This window comes from Mugil cephalus, chromosome 1, assembly GCF_022458985.1.
Source record: "Mugil cephalus isolate CIBA_MC_2020 chromosome 1, CIBA_Mcephalus_1.1, whole genome shotgun sequence".
NCBI lineage: Eukaryota > Metazoa > Chordata > Actinopteri > Mugiliformes > Mugilidae > Mugil > Mugil cephalus.
This window is the reverse complement of record NC_061770.1, coordinates 52,792,408-52,810,114: the sequence shown is the minus strand read 5'-3', so window position 1 is coordinate 52,810,114 and position 17,707 is coordinate 52,792,408. Positions and strand designations below refer to the sequence as shown.

Genomic DNA, 17,707 nt, shown 5'->3' with positions numbered 1-17,707 from the left:
CCTTCAGAAGCCAATGAGAGTCAGCACTGGAAAGAAGCCTCTTCCCCCTTCTTTACTTAGTGGATGATTTGCGTTTTGTGTAGCCAAGGAGATGCTCTAAACAACAATATGCCACTTCCCCCGTAAAGTTGTTTTTTTGTCTCCCTCCAAGATAGATCAGTGCGTATTGGAGCTGGCTTCATTTTCAGATGAGAAAAAATATAAAATTGGAGGTTTTTAGGTGCGCTTTATAGTGCGGAAAATACGGTAATTCCTCTAAGTGTCACCTTTACGTTGAACTGTTAAAAATGTGTCCAAATGGCACAGTTTGGCAACGCCTGGTTATACCCTTAGACAAAAGGGTAAAAAAACTCAGTTTTTATTATTTTTATATGTAATTTGAACTGGAAGTAAGTAACACTTTATGCTATGATAAGCTTGTGTTATCCACATGAAGGCATAAGACAGCAAACCCAACAACGTCTAACTGTGTGAGAACTTTGATACCTCAATCACAATACTACTTACAGTGATTCTGACCTTTGTGATTGAAATTTCAGGGTCTTAACTTTCAAAAGAGACCAAGGCCTTGCATGAGCTCCAAACTGTTTGAGAACAGCATTCAATTTACTTTTTCCGCAAAAAGGGGTGAAATGTGAACTTTTCATGTCATGTGGTTGGATGAGAATATACAAAGGTACGAGAGAGATGTTGAGACATGAAGGATGGCTAGTGAAAGAAAGAGAGTAAAATGAAGGGTGAGGGATGGATGAAATATGACAGGCGTGGGAGGTAGTGGACGAGAGACACAGAGAGATGGTTAGAGAGATTGGGAGAAAGAGAGATAAAAGATGTTAAGTGCAGGAAAGTGAAGTGGATGACAGGAAAAGTGAGGGAGAGCTGTGAAAAGAGAGAAGGATGACAGGACGATGAAGAAGAAGTGGAGGAGGAGGAGAGGTGAGCGTCCTTGCACTGTCAGGGGCGATCGATGGCACATCATTTACATTACACTGACTTAACTGCAGCAAGTATGCGTGTGTGTGTGTGTGTGTGTGTGTGTGTGTGTGTGGTGTGGGGGATTAACTACAGTTGAGAAGTGATGGAGGGATGATGGAAAATGCTCCTTGTTGCTATCATCCCTCCTTTACAGCCGTCTTAAAGTTTTCTAAATGCTCGTCCTGCAGCTTGGTGGCTGGTTAGCATCACTAGCTCGTCCTTTTGAGCTAAATGCTATTGTTAGCATGCTAATAAACATGGAAGCAAATCATTAACAAGCAACCAAAGACAAGAAAACATTGTTAATATTCAGTTGTAGTATAGGAGTTAAACTGAACTTTGGGGCGACCTGTACCATGCTGTGGAGTTATGAACCAAGATGGAGTCTTTGCGAGAGCTAGTTCTGTCCGTATCCTACCAATAGTTTTATGTTTGTTTCATTTCAAAACTAGGCAACCAGAGCCTGGTGGGGGCAAATTGTTTAAATATAGATAGATAGATAGATAGATAGATAGATAGATAGATAGATAGATAGATAGATAGATAGATAGATAGATAGATAGATAGATAGATAGATAGATAGATAGATAATCTGACAGATAAATACAACGTATTACAATGAAGACACTCCAACTTTCTGCCACAAAAATACTAAAAATGTGTGAGATGCTAAACTGATTTTAGGATCCATTTTCAAAAAGTACTTACTTTTTGTTGGGTTAAAGTGGTAAAATAAAGTGGACTGTATTGATTTCACAAATAATAAGGTCTTATCTAAGAAAAGGGAACCTAAAAGCAATCTATCTCCTCTTTAATCCTCTGTCCCTCCCTCCCTTGCTCATACCATATGTGACATTCCTTCCCAATGTGGTGCATTGAAAACTTCCTGTTGTTATCGTTTGCTATGGAGCACTTCAAAGAGACGGTGGAGAGAGAACATGGAGTCTGTTATAGTTTTACCTCTTAAATACTAACATGTGAGAGCACCGGGTTTGAATTATCCTCCTTTTTTGTGTGCGTGCGTGTGTGTTTGCCACATGCTGAGGAAGTAAGGTAATGACACTTAAAGCAGACACACGTTAGCCCATCGACCTGTATAACTTGTCTCGTCAGCGATTGTGTGTCACTCTGTAAGTGTGTGTGTGCCCGGGGTGTTTAATATTTAATAGGCACTGGTTAAAAATGCAGTGAGTGTTTTTATCTCTAGTCCTGTTGCACACCTGTTCCTCTAAAGAGAGACAGAATATGAGGAGGGATAGATGGATAGATAACGAGAGAAGATATAGATATAAAGGGATGAAAAAAGGCTGCATAGATTGATTGGAGGAAGAACAAAATAATGTAGATATAAGGGCACAAAAATGATGGGAAGCTGGCAGACAGGTTGATGGAGAGAACGATCAATGGATAAAGGATAGCGGGATGGACTATGGACTGACGCATGTATGGATAGACTGAATGGACTCAAGTATAGATAGATAGGTGGGCCGATAAATTGAAAGATATGATAGATCAAAGTCAACGAATAACAGAGAATGTGTTCAAAACTAAACAACAAATAAATAAACCATCACCATCATCAAATTAATATTAAGTACTCCTGCCATTAGCACGCAGTAGAGCTCTAATCCTGGTTGGCCTGTTCCCCCTTTCACACTGTTGAGGATTAATCTTGTCCCATTCTTCTTAAATTACTTCTTTCAATCCTACAAAGTTCTTTGGTTTGTGCTTTGAAACAGACCTTTTGATAATCAACCACAGATATTCAATGGGGCTCATGTCTGGGGATTGAGCTGGTCACTCTAAGACCTGGATACTGTGCTTCTGCAGCCAAGTCCTACTGGTCCTGGATGTGTGGCATCACAGACAGTGAGATGACTTCAGAAGGAAGAGGACACCAGTGGAGCCCATCACCATCCAGGGCCTGGAGGTCCAAGTAGGACCAAGTAGTGGACAACAAACAAGAAATAGAAGTTTGTTTAAGTGAAACTGAAAAAATAAACCAAAAGATGGGTTTATGAGCGAACGTGAAAGAATTAATAGTGTATGAAAGACAGAAAGTGTAAAGATGAATAGACCAATCCATTATAGATAAATTGAGGAAGAAGAAAACAGTAAGGGATGAAAAGATAGAGAGAAAGGTGTCATCACTTAATCAATACAGTTTCCCCATGTCCCTCCACTTTGTGTTTTAAGGTGATTTTTTTCTTATTATTTTCGCTCTACTTCCCTTATCAATCAATACTTATTATTGCTTCAATCTCTCTCTTTCTCTCTCTCTCTCTCTCTCTCTCACTTTGTGTGTATGTCTATCTTTATTTTCTACCTCTTCCTCTTCCTCACTTTCATTGTCTCAATGAAGTCATTCATCTGTCCAATCAAAGAGGCGGAAGCCCAGAGGAAAGTAAACATTCATTTCTCCATTCTCTCCCTTTCTCTTTTCTCTGTCTGTTTCCCTTTTGATTGAGTCCGTGAGCATTAATGAGTGCATGTATGCATGTATGTGTGGACAGATATACATCCCAATACATCCCATTTCTGTGGTGTCTTTTAAAGGAGTAGATTGTTCTATGGCTACAAAGAAAGAGTGAAGACGGGGGGGGGGGGGGGGGGGGGGGCTTATGATTTATGATGCCTGTTACATGATGTGGGGAGCCAGAAAACAGAGTGAGGGAGGTAGAGAAAGAGGGAAGGACAGACTGAAACACAGGATGGCATAAATGTTCACTGTGTCCACAGCTTTTGATACAAGTTAAATAAATCAAGCAAATCTATGTCAACGAAACTAAGCAATATCCACCAGCAGCAACTACTAACATATAATAATGTTAAACAAAAACAGCTGTGTACTTGTCAAAAATACTATTGGAGACATTGTCTCTTAGCTCAAATGAATATGGAGAATTAATTAATATAGAAGGAAATCTGAAAATGAAAAAGTTTAATTAGCATTTTTTAGTTTAATTAGTAATTTAAGGTATTGTACAATTGCCTCATCATAAATGAAGCCCAAACTATGTTTTACCCAGCAATATCTAATAGTTTTATAAAAGAGATAAAGATTCGGTTGAAACTCTCATGGTTCTGTGTCCTTGTCTTGTATTTGTGAATATGTTTGAGTTTCCTGTTTTATTTTGGTTTCCTGTCTGTTGTGCCTCCTTGTGTTTTACCTTGATTGCTGATTGGTTTCTCCTTGTGTACTCTACCCTCATTAGTTTCACCTGTGTTTCATCATCCCTCTGCCTTTCCTTTTGTTCTCTGTCAAGTCGTTTTTGTCCCCATCATCCTGTCTCTGCGCGGGTTTTTTTTTTCTCTGTGATGCTGTCCCATGTTCATGTGTTTTTTGGGCCATGGCAGTTTTCTGTATTCTTGGGTTCTTTGCCTTTTGGATTATTCTGCCTTCCGCAGTGCACTTTGCTCTGCATTTGGGTCCTCACCTCAGTCATCCCATTACAGAAACACTCAATAAGAAAACAAAACTCAAAAATAAATGATAGAGGGAAAATAAAACCTGAATAAATATAATAGTTCACAAATCTGCACTAAATTGCAGTCTGCATCAATCTATCCACACAGTTCAACTAAGCACCACATGGTGAGTTACCCGACATAGTCTGATCCCTGTTCCTCAATTACAGGGATTAACACAATATAGCCACCTTGTACTGTATGTAATGAGACCTGGGGGGTCTTTCTCCATACAATACCTCGGGGACCACCTCAAAAGGCTTGTGTGAAAGAGTTGGGCTGCAAGCTCATGTACAGGTCCTGAAGAGAACGCACATTGCAGGCAATAGCCCTCTCAGCAGAGCAGATAATACGGTGTGGACTACCTTTGTCCTTAGCAGTTGTGCTGTCAGTGTACCAGACAGTGATGGCAGAGGTGAGGATGGACTCAGTGATTGAGGCGTAGAAGTGTGCCATCATTGTCTTGGGGAAATACATCCTCTGCTTTTTTGATAACTTAGACAGACTGTAATGATCCACGAGGGAAATTACTTTGTCACCATAATTTTGTTGCACATAAAAGTAAACACACACAAAAAAATACAAGATAAAACAAATGAGATCAAATTAAAGAAAAACAAACAGTGTAACAAAAAAAAAAAAAAAAAATTTTACAGAATTAGCATTAGGCCTATATAAAACTTGTACTCATACTGGTAAATTCAAACGGAGCATGTCATAGAGTCTGAATCCAGGCACAGATGTACTGTGGTCCCATGAACCAGATCTTCAAAGCACTTCTCATGACACACATGACTCCCTGTAGGTCCCATCAACTGCACACAGTCCATCAGTCCCGCTGCCAAAGACACACAATCCCCTTGAGAACAGACGGCACCGCCAACTCCAGCCTGGCATCCCCAGGACTTCTTCGGAGGTTTAGTAGGATTCTCCGCCTGGCATCCAAAGCACTTAGGCCTCACTCCGGGCAGCTCAGGGGACACGGACAGCACTAGCAGCCAATAGCAGGAACATACCAGCAGACACCACAGCTACTCCGCCCAACGCCACAGCCAGTTCCAAAGGGAGCTAATGTTCAGTTCCCACTTGAGGTTCTGTGTTAGGATGCTTCCTGGGAAGCAAAAATACGCCGGAGTGTCAACCCGGGAGTCACTCATGATAACGGTTGGTTGGTATGGTTTCTCACCCCATAAAAGGTTAATTACCCATAGAGACCAGGGTCATGCATATGTATCTGATAGTTTTGGACCTTTTCCTGATTTCATTTTGGGTCTTTTACCACTCTTAACTTCCTTGATAACCGATTATTGTCATTGGATTGCGGAGATGTTCAGCCAAATGCAGGACAAAAAGGTGATGAGGCCATGGTTTCAAATAAATGTACTAATAAACAGAACTAAAGGCACTGTTGGCAGCAAGAAAAATCGTAAAAACAGAAAGGGTCAGGCAAAACATAAAAGCACAGACATGCAGACTAAACCAGAGGACTAGACAGACGCGGGCTGGAGCAGGGAGCAGAAACAAGAAGATCCAAAGGAGCAGGAGCAGGGACAGGTGCTGAGGTGACCCTGGGAGCAGGGACAGGCGCTGAGGTAACCCTGGGTGCCGGAGTGATGCTAGGCGGCAGAACAGGTCGCTGGGGCCTAGCTGGCCATTAGCCAGCTTGCTGAGGAACAACCGCCATGTGGCTAGCAGATGTGGCGGCCATGAGGGCCATGTCTCATTGTTGGGGCCCTCAGGGCTAGCAAGTGCCTTGAAAAAGAGGCTGAAACTCAGGGCTGAGCCATGGTTTTTAGTCCAACATGAGTTCTTGATAATTGGAAATAATTAGCTTCTTTTCTTCTGCCTCCTCAAATAGGAAAATGAGATTGCGGAGATGTGGACTCAAATACAGGACAAAAAGGTGACAAAAAGTGTTCCACATTAAAACTAAGGCAGCAAGAAAATGCAAAAATCAAAAAGGGTCAGACAAAAAGACAAAAGCCCAGATATGGGGATTAAGCCAGAAGACTAAAAGACACAACAGGGAACAAAGGGAAAGGCAGAACTATATATATATATAAACACACACACACACACAAGAGGGCCGAGGGATGACGAGACACAGGTGAAACTAATGAGGGCAGTCACACAGGGAGAAACCAATAAGCAATCATGGGAAATCACAAGGAGGCACAACAGAGAGGAAACCAAGGAACTTAACAAAATAAAACAGGAAACTCAAAACATTCACGAATAAAAGACACAGTACCATGACAAAACAAGCGACTAAGACAGGGTAGAAATACTTGAAGGAAAACAAATGGATCATCTCACTGATGGAGAGATGAAATAAAGCAAGGAAGATAAAAAAGATTTTAGCTAAAGAGGGTTGACCCATTTTTCTACCCCACGTGTTGACTGTGTCACCCTTTGATAAACTACACTCCGTGTGTGTGTGTGTGTGTGTGTGTGTGTGTGTGTGTGTGTGTGTGTGTGTGTGTGTGTGTGTGTGTGTGTGTGTGTGTGTGTGTGTGAGACCTCTGCACGTTTGGACCTACATCAATCTGTCAAACGTGTTAGTGAGTTTGTGTTTATTCACACACTGTGTGTGTGCGCTTTACTGTGTGTAACATGACTGACCCTAACTGGCCATCAGAGTCAATGATACAGTATTGATCAAGGCTCTGTCGCCATGGAAACGGCTATTTGGGGGTGCATGTGTGTCAAAGTGGGAAGATTTAATTCAAGGTGGTGAGTCAGATCGTCAGGAGGCGTGATTGTGCCGTGTGAAATGTCAGCTTTGTGTTTTCCATTTAGGCCATGTTTTTGGTTTTCTTAGTAAATTGTAGTGTCTGTAAAAATAAAAAAAGAACTTAAAGTACAACCAGCAGCTGACATGGGTTTTAATTAACAGCTATAAATGATCACCTGATTAATTATCAGACATTAGGATAATTACTAAACAAACACAAGCAGTGTTTGATCCATAGAGTCTGCGGAGAAATCTTCCCAATTCGTTTCATTCATGTAAGCTGTTTACAGTCACAGGCACATCTACCCATTCGCTCACACGAGAACACACAAATTCACACCAGTGGAATGCACTAGGAGCAACTGGGGGTTCAGTGTCTTGCTCAAGGACTTGCTTCGAAGATCATGCCGCTAACCCTCTACGTACTGATCCTTGATCTGATTAGATATAATGTATGTATTAACATCAAAACATCAATCACAATAGAACTTTATTTAGTGGAAGAAGAAGTGAAGAAGATTGATTTTAGTGTTGCTGTGCATGTCCATGCTGCCATTTTGTCTTCACATATGTCAAATTTTGGCTTCCACTTTTGCCTCATGCCACTTCTCCTTCAAATATGTAGTAGCCTGATTTCACACATGCTCCACTTTGACTTCACACAGATCTTTTACGTCACACTTGTCCCACTTTTGCTTCATGCATGTCCCGTTGTTTACTTCATGCTTGTCCCATTTTTACTTCATGCATGTCCCACTGTTTCCTTCATGCTTGTCCCATTTTTACTTCATGCATGTCCTACTTTTTACTTCATGCTTGTCCCACTTTTACTTCATGCATGTTCCAGTGTTTCAGTGAAGAGACAAGAGTCAGTGAACAAATGGATTCCATTTAGAGATCTGAATGCAGTTGAGGTTAAGGTTAACAAATGAATGTGGGTCAGTGGACTGGCTAGGGAGTATGTGTGTAGCCAGACGTCTACATGATTCATAAGTGTGTAACTGTGCGTACATGTATGTAACATGTATGTGAGCCTCTCGTTTTTGCATGAAAGCGTGTGTGTGACCTGCTCTTTGTTTCTGTGCTCGTTCGCAGTAAAGGGAGTGGACTGTTGACGAGGATTAATGCCCAACATATGGCAACCCTACGGGACAGACACACATACACACTGCAGACATTACCTGGAACAAAGAACTGTAAGGCTAATGAGAAGGCGATATCATGTGTCCTTTTCGACTACGCACACGGCGTGTAGTCATGTGGATACACTCTAACACACCTTAGCATTAACACATGGATGGATGCACACACACATACACCTGGTACTAAAAACATGTATCTATTGTGTGGATGAGACAATAGTGTGTTTATTGTGTGGTTGAAGGAGGAAGAGAGAGGGGTCAAGTACAGTTTAGAGGAAAAATAAAGGTTCCTGTTTTCATTTCATCATGCACTGTCTACCTCTCTGCATGTGTTTCTCACATTCAGATCACACCCAAAAACATTTTATCTCCACATCTTTTAGCGCACTTTCTCACCACCAACACCACCACTCCCAGCGGGCTCTGACCCATCCCATGTTCCTGAAAAGCCCAGCATCCACTCTGCTCTGTTCCAGTGTTCTCATAACCGACCCAACTCTAAGCCCTGCCCTTCAATTGTTGTCGAGTACTGTAGTGTATACTGCTAGCTTGTGGACTCAGCTAGCTCTTGTTCTGTTTGAAAAGAACATACCGTCAACTACACGTAACCACACTGTAAACATTGTGGATTTGGGGGTAGGAACCAAAACTGTGGACAATGTTTCCTTGCAGTAAATGTTTGGGGAACTCTTCCATATTTTTCTATCCTATGACAATCAATCATCTTCTACTCTAAAGTCAATCAGTTAGATCATTTGGACAGGGTTTTATGTGGTGATAGACAGAAGAGTAACAACGACATAGTCACATATGTTATCTGAGTGCCATTGGTTGTAGGACTGCTTGCAGATGTGTTTCTTTTTCAGTATCTGTTTAAATCCCAACGACCAGGCTAATATTATAAGTACAGCGTAAAAGGGATGTGCCACCTGAAGTTGTACAACAATTGTTTTTTCAACTGCACTTGTTGGGTTTCTTGAAAAAGATTCATCCAAGTATTTTGTGAGGATATTGAAGGTTTGCAGTTGTTGAGTGAACAAAACACCTTTTGACCATATTTTGTTGGTCCTGTTTTGGACTATATGTTACACCAGAGAAAGGTGTTGTAAGCATGTATTTTAATAGGTTTAAATTTGGAGACTTAAATACAGTGTTCATTTTCAGTTTATGTGTCCTTCAAATTTATTAGTTTGCATACAGTTTCTTGTTTTATTTTTATATGGTGACACTGTGTTGGTTGAAGTCCAGGTTTTATTATTTTTGTCCTCTCTCTCTCTCTCTCTCTCTCTCTCTCTCCATCTCTCTCTGTAGGTGTAAATGACTTTGGAAGGCCATCTGTTACTTAGCCACCCTGCAGAGAGTTGGCCTGTATGCACACCTCCTGAGTGTGTGTGTCTTCCTTTATGTTCGGTTGTTCGTGTGCACTACTGTATTGTCGTGCCTGTTTATTTATTCCTACGTGCACATGCATAACACAGGAGGTGTTACGTGTGTGTGACGGGGCTGGAGAGTGTTTTACATGGAGAACATGTATTGTGTTCACTGTTTTACATGAATATAAATATACAGTATTTAGCCTCTGTCGATGCTAACATCTCCTCCTCTGTCTGTCTTTCAATAAATATTTTAAAATATTTGGGCTGCAGCTAGCTTAAACTCTGCACACTACCCTAGGGCGATTGCTACTGATTTCCTGAATCGATTAAATTCTGATTCACAGGAATCAGTATTATTTGGGCTAAAAAAAATAGTTGAAAAAGTGAACCAATGTACATAGAACTCCCCCTGGTGTCTGGCTGCAGTATAGGTCGTGTTAGTGGATGGAACTTGGACCAAACTAACAAACTAAAACATGTCAAATATTTTTTGTCAAGGATAGTTTCTGTCTGTTGTTTAAGGTTCTCAGTCATCCAGATCATGTTAATCCATAAGGCATTTTTTTAAAAAAAGCAACTGAACTTGTAGAGTTTTGAGAAGACATTTCGCTTCTCATCTGAGCAGCTTCTTCAGTTCCAACAGGCTGGTGGGAAGTTGAGGTTTAAATAGACATCTGTGTGTAAAACCCATCAGAAACTCACTTGACTTGTTTCTGTATAGGACCCAGAAGAGTGTATTGTAAATTGATGGCATTTTATAATAACTAAATAAAATATATATAATCCAACATTTCCTTGTAACTGGTAGAGGTAGAAAAGAACGCAATAAAATGAAAATACAATTGAGTCTGGTGGAAGTGTCATCCATAATGCGACTCCCCATTTTTTTTGTCCTTTAAAAAATTATTCAATTTCAATGTTTTTCTTTACAAGAAATGGTTTGAAGTTGTAGTTGCTTGATATCCCATATTGTATTATAACTTCTGCTGTAATTAGCTCTTTAAATGGTAACAAAAAACTATTTTTGTCTGAGAGTTGTTTTAATTATAACTTTACTGTGTGTAAATCTTTACCATCTTATTGAGACACTTAGGCAGGTTAAATCAAGAAAGTGAATAAAATAAATTTCTGTCCAAATAGATCTTACTAAATATGGTTTCTTAAAAACAACTTAAAAAAAAAAAAAAAGCTCTTCTCAGCCTCCCTGCTAATAGTAGCACCTACTATCTTCCTAGTGTTCCAGCTAAAAGTAGGTCTTCCTAGCTTTCAGGCCTCCAGCTCTTAGCTCTTCCTACCTTACTAGCCTCTCCACTACCGGTAGCTCTTCCTCGCTTCTTATCCTCCCAGTTAATGGTATTGTTACCTCTTTTAAATTGAAATTACATGCATTTCTGCCCAAAAAGAACTTGCTTAATGTGATTACTTCAAAACCAAGACAAAAATTGCTGATGAATAATACATTCATTGTATTCCTTGACATTCCTTGACTTGCTTTAAATAATTTTACAATTTTAACAGTATTGTTTCTTATGGATTCCGTATCTAGATCTAAATGATGTGAGAAGGGAAACATTTCTCTCTCTCTCTCTCTCTCTCTGTCTTCCCTCCTCCAGCTCTCGTCCAGGCCGTCCTCCCAAACGCTGCACCGGTGCAGGGATCCAGGAAAGCCCCAGGCTGCTTCACCCGGGCCTCCCTGGTTTGCTGTCCCCCAACTTGCTGTCCCACACTGGTAGGACAAAGGCAGACACAAATTATATTGTTTTTATGCATTTATCCCTTTATTTCAACAATTGAAGCCTTTGGTCAGCCATTTGCTGATGCTGTGCTTTCGATGAGCATTGACTTTTGGTTTATCTTCTGAACATTAAAATCCTGGAATATTTCCACAACAACATCTAATATAAAGAAAATGTAGACCAACTCATAGCATGATTCAGGAGAGACCAGCTCTGTATGACAGTTTGTAGCTTCCTAGCCTCCCAGCTAATAGTAGCTCTTCCTAGCTTGAAAGGAGGGACGTTGCCGGAGGAGATACTGGAACCTAAAAATAAGACTGCCAAAAGTGATGGTGGGAAGAAAAGATAGAAAGAAATGAGAGATTAACCCATAATGGAAAGATTGAAAAAGGCAAAAAGAGTAGAGAGGAAAGAGAACAGGAGAAAACAAAGACCTGCAGAGAAAGAGAGAAAGAGAAAGTGAATGAGTGCAGATTGCATGGTGGCGTGATGAATGACACATCTCTGGGGTCCCACTCCTCCATCTGTCCATCCCTCCCTCCCTCCTTCACACACCATGTCTTTTCTTTCCTTCCTTCATCATCAACCCATCTCCCATCCTCCCTTCCTTTATGGTCTCTGTCATTTACTTCTTTTCTCCCTTTTGTTCTATCACTGCATGTCTCTGTTTTAATCTCTTTTTCATTTCTCACTTCATTCTTTCTTTTATTTACTCCTTTCTTCAATTTCTTCTCAGCTTTCTTTAATTTCTTCATAATTTCCACTCTATTTCCCCTTTTTTTCTTTCAAGCCTTCTAGTTCATCATTCTCTTCCTTCTGTTTGACGTTCTTTTCTATTATCCCTTTATTTCCTCTTTCTTTTGCCCCTCTATTTTACATTCCTTATTATCATCCCTTCTTTTTTTCTTTCATTCTGTCATGGTTTTCTCTCCATTCAACCTTCATTTGTCCCTTCTATCATTCCCACTTTTCTTCATTCTTTTCATTTGTTTTTTCTGCTCCATTTTTTCTTACCATCACCCGTTCTTGTCTATCATCTCTTCTTTCATTCCCTTCTTTACATTTTGTCTTCGTTTAATTTGTTATTCCTTACGCTCTCTTTTCCTCCATTTTCCTCCTTCCTTTTCCTCCCTCCATTTTAGATTGTATTCTCCTACCCTTCTCTCCCAACTTCCTCCTTCTCAAACTTTACCTCCACCCTCCTTTTCTTCCTCCTTCCTTATTGACCATCCTACAATCTTGTCTGTCTTTTTTTATTCCTCCCTTCGTTCCTTTCATTCTAAATCACTTGCACTCACTCTCCAAACTTCCCTCATGTTTGGTATTCTACTTCCTCCCATCCAAATTGTCATCCTCTGGCCATGGTAAGTAAGACTTGTTTGTGTTTAGTGACTTTTGGGCACGGCTCCCTGTGGCATACTAATGATATACACAGACACACCTGTTCTGTGGAGTTGTATGTATGTGCGTGCGTGTGTTTTTGTTTGTGTGTGTTTGCTGAACATTAGCAGAAATCAGTGAAAACATTTGTTCACTTGTGATCACTCATTAACACACACACACATACAGTTGGCTGTCATTGCATTCCTCCTCAGTCACACACACGCAGAGTTGGTTGTCTTCATGGAGATGGCACGTTGCCGGGGGAGACGGGCCGTTGTTTACGACCTCACAGGCGCCATGGCAATGGGAGGAGGGGGGGGGGGGGGGGCATCGGCAAATTGCAGATGGAGGTTTATCAAGCTGTTAGGAAACATTGAGTGGGAAAAGGCAAGGGAGTTTTGAGGAAACCGTGATGATGAAAGGAGAGAACAGAAGAAAACGAAGAATAAAAGGAAGAAAATGAAAAAAGGGAGATGAGGAAGAGAGAGTAAAAAATGTGCCTCAAGCGTACAAATGAGGAAAAATTTATGACTAATGGAAATAGAAAGTGAAGCAAAGAGAAAGACAAACAGGAGAAAACAGACAAAGAACAGAGGGATGACAGGAGTAAGGATGAGAAGCATAAAGACATGGAGAAAATGAAAGCAGTTCAAAAGACTGTAGATGCAAAGAAATGACTGGGATAAAATATATAAGAGAAAGAAAAGAACAAAATCTAGATAAAGATGAGAGATGGGAGAAAAGTAATGAAGAAAAGGATGGGGAAAATTGTGGCCAAGCAAAAAAAGATGAAAGGATTAAGAATAAATGAGAAAACGTCAGAGAAATAAAACAAAACATGCTGAAGGGAGGAGGCATACATGTCAGGGCAAGATTGATATCAGTTTAATTGGCCTCATGTTCTTTAACAAAGACGCTGTGATGATAAATGTGGGAGTGAGTTTGTGTGTGCGCTAACCTATGCAGGGTGCTCCAGTGCTCATTTGACTTGTTAATCAACTTCAGAAAAGCCTCAATGGGTCGCCTTGTCTCCATTACACACTCTCCACACAAACATGTCTACACAAATATGCTAACATTTATAAATGTATACATACAGGGACGGCTAGTATAAATGAGCTAACAAGACTAAGCCCCCCCAAGCTTACACAAAAAAGTTGAGAAAATTTTTAAATAAGTTACAACAGTTTTGGTGACACCAACGGTATCAACAACACCAAATAGTCAAAAGAAAAACATACAATATTTATTTTTTACCCCACTGCATGCGATCCACATTCATTCATTTAATTCTTGTAGGGGACTGACAGGTGTCATGTCACGCCCCCGTAGTTGTTGATCATTTGGGCTAAATTTAGTCAGCCCACAGGCCACTGGATATTGGTCAAACTTGTGCAAGAATAAACCTGAATTGAACTGAATAGAAGGGATATTAGTAGATATTACCCATTGACCTCAAATTTCTCCATTTATTAATATATATATTAATATATATATTATATTAAGTAGTAATCTTTAATAGTAATTTTAATCAAGCAATAGATCTCTAAACGTTACGTTTTCAATTCCTTATTAGGCAAAACCCATAATCACTTCTTTTTGAAGGCAACAAAAACCAAGACTGCTGACTTTTGTTTAATGTTACAGGGAACAGGATAGAACCTTATCTTAAGTATGGTCTTCATCCAGCTGGGTTATTGTCTTATTTAGGCCATTTATCTGCAAACCCTAGTTGCTTTCCCTTCCATGACCAAATCCTAGCTGAGCTATTTACACACTCTAAAACATTTCAAAGTCAAAGACTGTGCAAAACAATTACTTTAAACCAGTGTGTATATAGAAATGGTTCAAAATGGCCACTGCAAAATGGCTGCAAATGGGCATTGTGGACATTCAGTAAAAGCTAAAGATGGGCGACCTAAGTGCTGAGACGCGGAGCTGAAATCTATTTGACTCAGCACAAGACCAATTGACTGCATTTGCAAATTGGCACACCCGACTGCTCACGGGAAGAAAGGGAAGAAAAACAACAAGATCCAGAACAGTGTGTTTCTAAATTCAGAACACAAAGAGCAATTCCTCTGTTTCCCTGTTTGTTTCAAAGTGTCACTCTTTTTCTGGGAGCATGTTCAGAGCACTTCGGAAGAAATGTAAGGTGCAATGCATTAAATTTTTATGACCACGGCCAAATGGGGGGGGGGGTCATGCAATCTCATGAGGGGGATTCAGGCCTCTTGAAGATCACCCAACGGTTTCCACAAGAAAACTCAAAACTATTAAAGAACATGCAGACTCACTGCGGTAAAGGAGGACACTGTCAGATCTCAGAGTGTGGCCTGTCGTACGATGGATGCTTTGCCAAGAGAGGCCTTACAGTGGTAGAAGCTGAGACTGTTGTACTTCGCAAGACGGGTTGTCCAGTTAGAGAAAATTTCTTGAAGCAAGTTTGATTCAAGTTTGTCTTTGTGTTAGCCCTGTTATAGACTGGCAACCTGGGGTTTACCCTGCCTAATGACTGATGACAGCTGTGATAGGCTGTAGCACCCCTGCGAACCTAGTGAGGATTACCTGGGGATGCCAGGCTGGAGGAGCGGAGAAGGAGGTTCAGGTCAGCGGTGCCGTCTGTATTGACGGGGAACGTGAGGTCTTTGGTGGCGGAATGGATGGACTGTATGCGCTTGATGGGACCCAGAGGGAGTGTGTCATGAGAAGAGCTTTGGAGACCTGGTTCATAGGACCACGACTGCATCTGTTCCCAGCTTCAGACACACTCCGTTGGCGTTTACATCCTTCCCTCAGTGGACAATGTCAAGGAGACACCATGCCATGACACGATCCATGCCGTTGTTGCTATGCAACTGACCAAACAACCTCGGACACTGTTTTTTGTGTTTACTTTTATATGCAACGAAGCTACGATGACAAAGTAATTTCCCTTGTGGATCATTAAAGTCTGTCTGTCTAAGTCTAAGTCTAAGAAAATTAGAAAAAATAGAAAATTGCATAAATACAGCTCAACCTGAGACTGAAAAAAATCTCTCATCACCATGACATAAAAGTGAATAATTACACTCTCATCCAATCACAGTCAATCAGCTTTCGCATCAATGTGATCACATTCACATTGGCTGATTTGCTTTTTTCTTGACTATGACCCGGTTTTCAAGTTTATGCCCATATTTGTAGGCAGTAAGCAAAGACAACTTATAGACTTAAGAGCAATAAATACTGAAAGATAATTTATATTCCCCTCCTGTGGAGTATGAGTGGAATAGAAATCAACTTTTAGTATGCATGCTCTATATTTTTATACTTTTATATGAGCCCCATTTGTATCTTTGTGCTTCAAATTTCGTTGTATTATACAATACAACAATGAGAATTAAAGGTATCTAACCAAAACAATCGGATAGGTGTTGCTTTGCTTCGCTTTTGTCTGTACATTTTAAAGTTGACTAATACGGGGCGGTGTTTAGCTCTGTGAGTAGAGCATCCGCCCCATGTATTGAGGCTACAATCCCGAACCGAGCGGCCTTTCCTGCATGTGCCCCCCCCACTCCCACCTCCCCATTTCCTGTCCTGTCTGTCTGTTATCAGACAGGACACCTAATAATAGGTGACTAGTCAATTATCAAAAGAATTGTTTGTGGCAGCCTTAGTGAAAACTATAACTGATAAAATGAAAAAATCAATATTCCATTGGAGACATGAAAAAATGTCAAATAAACAACAACAAATGCTAAGAAGATAAAAGAGCAAGGAAGGGAATTAAGCAAGAGGGTCAAGCAAGCAGACCAATACAATGGCAATTTAAGTACCTTTGGATAAACTCCTAAGTGCATAAGCAGTCATTGGAATGCAGCATGTTGAAGTTACAACAGCTGGCAAAATCAGCGGGTGTCCTGTTGATTCAGCCATCATGTGGTCCCATCACCACCTCTCCACATGTCACTCGAAATTAACATTGTGTCTACTATTGTAAAGAAATGAATTGTACAGAAGTGAATTTCACAGCAACATGGAACAACAGCTTCTGCAATAGCTTCAGCCTTTTAAAAAATGAAAATGCTGTCCAGGTAAGTTTTAAGTTATAGTTGTATGACATTCTCGTCAAGGTGTTGTGCATCAGCGCCTGCCTTTCCCCCACTGCATCCTGTGAGCAGAGGTCTGGCCCAGTTTGTGAATGATGTTTTGTATTTGTAAACCATGCTGAGTTTGTTTGTGAATCGTTTGATGTGAGTAAAACATGTTTTGTGTGTTTGTAAGGTTTTGGCATGATTTTAACTCCATAAAGAGGAACCTTCAGGAGACGCAGAGAGAAACACAACTCAAATTTGAAATTTTAAATTGTTTCAAAGTTTGAGTTTCACACATTTTTAGGTCTCAAAGAGAGGACATGGGAAAAGAAGACGTCAGGGGTGACATTGGCAGGAAAAACTCCCATTTAACTGAAAGAAACCTTGAGTAGAACCCGGCTCATATGGAGGGACCCATCTGCCGAAGGTCAGTTGGGTATAAACAGAAAACAAACTAAGTTTAAATTGCCTGTTGGGGTCCTATGTTCAACTGTGATGTAAAGACAATGCATAAGTTAGAGAGACCCCCCAGCAATGAGACTGAACGCAACAGCTAAAGGCCACATTCACATGTAGCAAAACAATCTTTTTTTCTCCAGTTTTCCTTGATGTCATGTCGAGGATTTTTCCATAAAGGTGGATCCATTGCAAAACCACATCTAGTTCTAGAAAAGCTGTGATACATATCCCAGGCCTGTGCGTGGTGCCAGGCCTGGAATTTCATCATTTTAGGGGTAAGGCCACTTGGCCTTTTGTGTTGTCAATTTTTTGAGGGCACCAAGGCCATAAAATAAAACAATGATTTTAAGTTCACGTC

At 40.5% G+C, this 17,707-nt stretch overlaps 1 protein-coding gene across 4 annotated transcripts in view; it reads left to right on the top strand.

Moving 5' to 3' along the window:
* dachb (dachshund b) overlaps positions 1–17,707 on the top strand; it is a 142,417-nt gene that overhangs the window by 47,307 nt on the left and 77,403 nt on the right. For all 4 annotated transcript variants that reach the window (XM_047581478.1, XM_047581470.1, XM_047581462.1 and 1 more), the window contains exon 2: positions 11,309–11,424. In XM_047581478.1, the coding sequence (XP_047437434.1) occupies positions 11,309–11,424 (116 nt within the window). The remainder of the gene's footprint in view (positions 1–11,308; positions 11,425–17,707) is intronic.